The sequence below is a fragment of the Malurus melanocephalus genome, unplaced genomic scaffold (genome assembly GCF_030028575.1).
Source record: "Malurus melanocephalus ecotype Western Australia unplaced genomic scaffold, MMel_1.1 scaffold_275, whole genome shotgun sequence".
NCBI lineage: Eukaryota > Metazoa > Chordata > Aves > Passeriformes > Maluridae > Malurus > Malurus melanocephalus.
In genome coordinates, this window is record NW_026623507.1 from 616,968 (window position 1) to 618,755 (window position 1,788).

Below are 1,788 nucleotides of genomic sequence, written 5' to 3' on the forward strand. Positions count from 1 at the left end.
ATGACTGTGAATGTCACGGTCATACCTGTGCACCCGCAATTCGTTTCCTCCTCTCGCGGGGAGGAGAGGGGAATGAAAAGAAACACAGGCTACCGAGCTCCCAATCCGTTTCACAAAGGGGAGGAAAAATGGCTATTTAATGAGCCAGAGGCCGCTGGCAGCGACCAGGAGCTAAGGACGAGGACAAACCCACCGGGATTTTCCGTCCAGCAGGCCCCGAACGGAGCGGCGGCGTGCGCCTATTCAAGGTTAATGGGGGGGGAAGGGGAGAGAAAGGAGCTGCCGAGGCCGGGGCTAGGGCTGGGCTCCCTTCACCGCTCCCCGCCCGGGCGAAGGGCGGGGGCAGCCCCCCCCGGCCCTCACCCCCCCACCCGAGGGGGGCCAAGATACTCACGGCTGACTTTCATGCTGCCGAAGGCCGAGGGCTGCTGCACCGGCTTGCAGCTCTCCGCGAAGGAGGTGGTCCTGGGCCGCCCGGACATGGTCTCTCCCGCTCTGCCCCAACGGCGATCACCTCTCTCCTCTTCCTGCCTTCGCCCTCCGCCTCGCCCCGGCGGGCCCGCCTGCCGCTCCCTCGCTCGCTCAGCTGCAGGAGACGGGCGGAACGCGCCACATGAAACGCCGGGACCCCCCTTCCCCCTCTGGGGAAGCCCCCTCCCCTCTCAGTCCTGTCGCCCGGCGGCTGCTTCTTCTCCTCCTGCCTTCTCCTGCTCCTCCTCACGCCGCCCGCTCCTCACACGACCATCCTTCCCGGCCGCACCGGTGGGTCCGAGAGCCGCCTCCCCCCGGCGCCGCTCCCGAGCGAGGGGGGTTCGCTGGGCCTCGCTGCCCCCACCCCGGGCGCCAGTCACATGGGGCGGAGGCTCGCGGCCCGGCTCCTCCGATCCCGCCGCCGCCGCCGCGTTTCTCTCCCTTTATTTGCTTTATCGCTTTCTTTTTTTTTCTGTTCTTCTTTTTCTTCCTTCTCTTCCTTCCCCCCTCCCCGTTCCTCTCCTTCCCCCTCGCCTCTGAGGGAGGCGGCAGGCAGCGGAACTATTTTTTCCCCCGGCGGAGGGATCTCGGGGCACCGCCGAGCGGAGGCGATGCGGCAACGACTCGCAATAGGATCCGGTGGTGGCGGCGGGATCCGCGGCGCGCGGAGGGGGGTGAAGCGGCCGGGCGGCCTCGCTGCTCGCTGACGCTGCTGCTCAGTGCGGCGCTGGGACGGCGGCGGCTTCTGTGGCGCGGCCGCTCATTGCGCCCGCACGGGCAGCTGGCGGCGGCTCAGGCAGGGTACGCTGCACTGCGGGCGGCGGCCGGCGGCGACGGCATGGGCCATGACGGCGGCGGCGGCTTCCCTGCTTCTCAGCCCGGCTTCRGAGCGCTGGTGGCGGTTGTTGCTTTTGCTGCTGTTACTGCTTCCCCAGGAGCCCAAGGCACATAGGACTCGCCCGCCTGGCTGGCTGAAGTCTCCCGCCGGGCCCCCCTCCCCGTTCCTGTCGACCAGTCCCTTTGTCCCTGCTGCTGCCTCCGCTGCGTGCCGGGCTCCCGCCGCTGCGCTCTGTGCGTGCGCCAAAGCCGCGCAGCCGCCCGTGCCCGCCGCCGCCCCACGYTGCGGAGCGGCCGTAAGCGCCGTCTGTGAATACCCGGCCGAAGAACCCGGCGCGCCCGCGAGCCCCCGGCCCGAGGCCCTCACGGAAACGCCCGAGCCGGCTCGGGACCAATCCCGAGSCCGTTACGGGAATGCCTGTAGCTGGCCGGAACCAATCACGGAACCACCGCAGGCGCGACCGATTCTCCCCGAAGTGS

General features: G+C 69.5%; 1 protein-coding gene across 2 annotated transcripts in view; it reads right to left on the minus strand.

Annotated features, from left to right (window-relative positions):
- The window catches only part of GSK3B (glycogen synthase kinase 3 beta), a 143,298-nt gene extending 142,262 nt beyond the window's left edge, over positions 1 to 1,036 (minus strand). Inside the window, exon 1 of one of the 2 annotated variants that reach the window (XM_057376252.1) lies at positions 395 to 1,036. In XM_057376252.1, coding sequence (XP_057232235.1) covers positions 395 to 482 — 88 coding nt within the window. In that variant the 5' untranslated portion in view covers positions 483 to 1,036. The remainder of the gene's footprint in view (positions 1 to 394) is intronic. The other variant, XM_057376251.1, reaches the window with a different exon arrangement.
- Between the last annotated feature and the right edge of the window lie 752 nt (positions 1,037 to 1,788).